The sequence below is a fragment of the Aplysia californica genome, unplaced genomic scaffold (genome assembly GCF_000002075.1).
Source record: "Aplysia californica isolate F4 #8 unplaced genomic scaffold, AplCal3.0 scaffold01398, whole genome shotgun sequence".
In the NCBI taxonomy this organism is placed as follows: Eukaryota; Metazoa; Mollusca; class Gastropoda; order Aplysiida; family Aplysiidae; genus Aplysia; species Aplysia californica.
In genome coordinates, this window is record NW_004798668.1 from 82,681 (window position 1) to 84,717 (window position 2,037).

Below are 2,037 nucleotides of genomic sequence, written 5' to 3' on the forward strand. Positions count from 1 at the left end.
GGCCCATCCCTTCACAAATGGCTCATCCCTTCACAAATGGCCCATCCCTTCACAAATGGCCCATCCCCCTTCACAAATGGCTCATCCCTTCACAAATGGCCCATCCCTTCACAAATGGCCCATCCCTTCACAAACAGGAAAAAAAAGTAGAACAAACCACTGATGGAAAATTCTAGCAAAAACTGGGAGAGTTACATACGACATTGAGCAAAGCTTCCTGCATGATCAGTTGCTGCTGCTGCTTCACTTTCATCCGTTCTTTCACTGCCTGCAACCGTTTCTCGTTGTCCGTGAGTTTTTTCTAGAAAGAAATTGGAACCGAGTTAACAAAAAAACAAAACAAAAAATGACAAAAAACCCCAGTCCTCAATACTTCTACAGCAGCTTTAAAATGAATTCTACATAGAAGCATTCTGAACAGGAAGCTTGCCTCGTGGACCGTACAGATGAACCTGCTCTCAAGGCCACCTGTCCAAGACCCATTGTATTTTTTTCCTGGTGTTGCGCTGACAAATGTCTAAGATAACCATTTTCCTCGTTGACAAGGAGAGTATCTCAACTGTAGTTGGAATTGTGGATGTTTCCTGTCCTTAGTCAACAAAATCCTCTTTCAAAGAGGACGACGGGAAGATCAACAGTAAGAAACAACACTGGATCCTGAATCCTTCGAATAGAACCCTTCATATCTTCTGCCACACACATGTAATCATGACATAGATTTTGTTAAAAGCCACAATTTAAGCAAACTAGAAAATACAGTTCCATTATAATTATGCGTGACAGAATAATTGAAATACACAGACATATTTGGTCAAATCCAATTTCAACATCCTTCTCCAAATTCAAATTCCCCAAATACACGCTAGAATGTGTAGGCACACTCATACGTACTGCAATGAGACACACACACACACACACACTAGAACATGTAGGCACACACATACGTACTGCAATGAGACTCATACACACACACACACTAGAACGTGTAGGCACACACATACGTACTGCAATGTGACACACACACACACACACACTAGAACGTGTAGGCACACACATACGTACTGCAATGAGACTCATACACACACACACACTAGAACGTGTAGGCACACACATACGTTCTGCAATGTGACACACACACACTAGAACGTGTAGGCACACACATACGTTCTGCAATGTGACACACACACACACACACACTAGAACGTGTAGGCACACACATACATACTGCAATGAGACACATACACACACACTAGAACGTGTAGGCACACACATACGTACTGCAATGTGACACACACACACACACACACTAGAACGTGTAGGCACACACATGCGTACTGCAATGTGACACACACACATACACACACTAGAACGTGTAGGCACACACATACGTACTGCAATGTGACACACACACATACACACACACACTAGAACGTGTAGGCACACACATACGTACTGCAATGAGACACATACACACACACTAGAACGTGTAGGCACACATATACACACTAGAACATTTAGGCACACACACATACACACCACATTGAGACACACACATACACACTAGACAGTATAGGCACACACAATACGCGTACATGACAAAGAGACACACACACAATACACACTAGAACACAAAGAACGAGTAGGCATAAACATCAACTTTAAAAAAAGTTTTAGTAAGGTTTTATGGCGCTCACAACTACATAAGGTCATATGAGCGCCAAGAGGTGGATGTCAACAGAGAAGTTCATACAGGGAATCAGGCTTACTCTGCTCACCTCTCTAGCCTCAACAGCAAAAAGTCTGCTTTGACTATCAAGGCACCCCGGAAATAGCAGGTCACAAGAAGTATTGGAAAATGACAATAGTAAGGATTAACAAAGAAAAAGCAGCACTTTCCTGTTGTAGTTCAGGCACAGTTTTATGAGCATGACATTGTTGGACCAGCCCATTTACTGTGCATGAACGAAAAATGTCCCCCTCTTTGGGAATGGCCTAAAGACACTACAGTCAGTGGCACTGCCCCGGGGGACACACATA

The 2,037-nt window shown here is 43.1% G+C and overlaps 1 protein-coding gene across 1 annotated transcript in view; it reads right to left on the reverse strand.

The window, feature by feature from the left end:
• Positions 1–172: 172 nt before the first annotated feature.
• LOC106013872 (nucleolar protein 8) overlaps positions 173–2,037 on the reverse strand; it is a 17,758-nt gene continuing 15,893 nt past the window's right edge. Inside the window, exon 8 of the mRNA XM_035973550.1 lies at positions 173–301. Within this exon, the coding sequence (XP_035829443.1) occupies positions 173–301 (129 nt within the window). The remainder of the gene's footprint in view (positions 302–2,037) is intronic.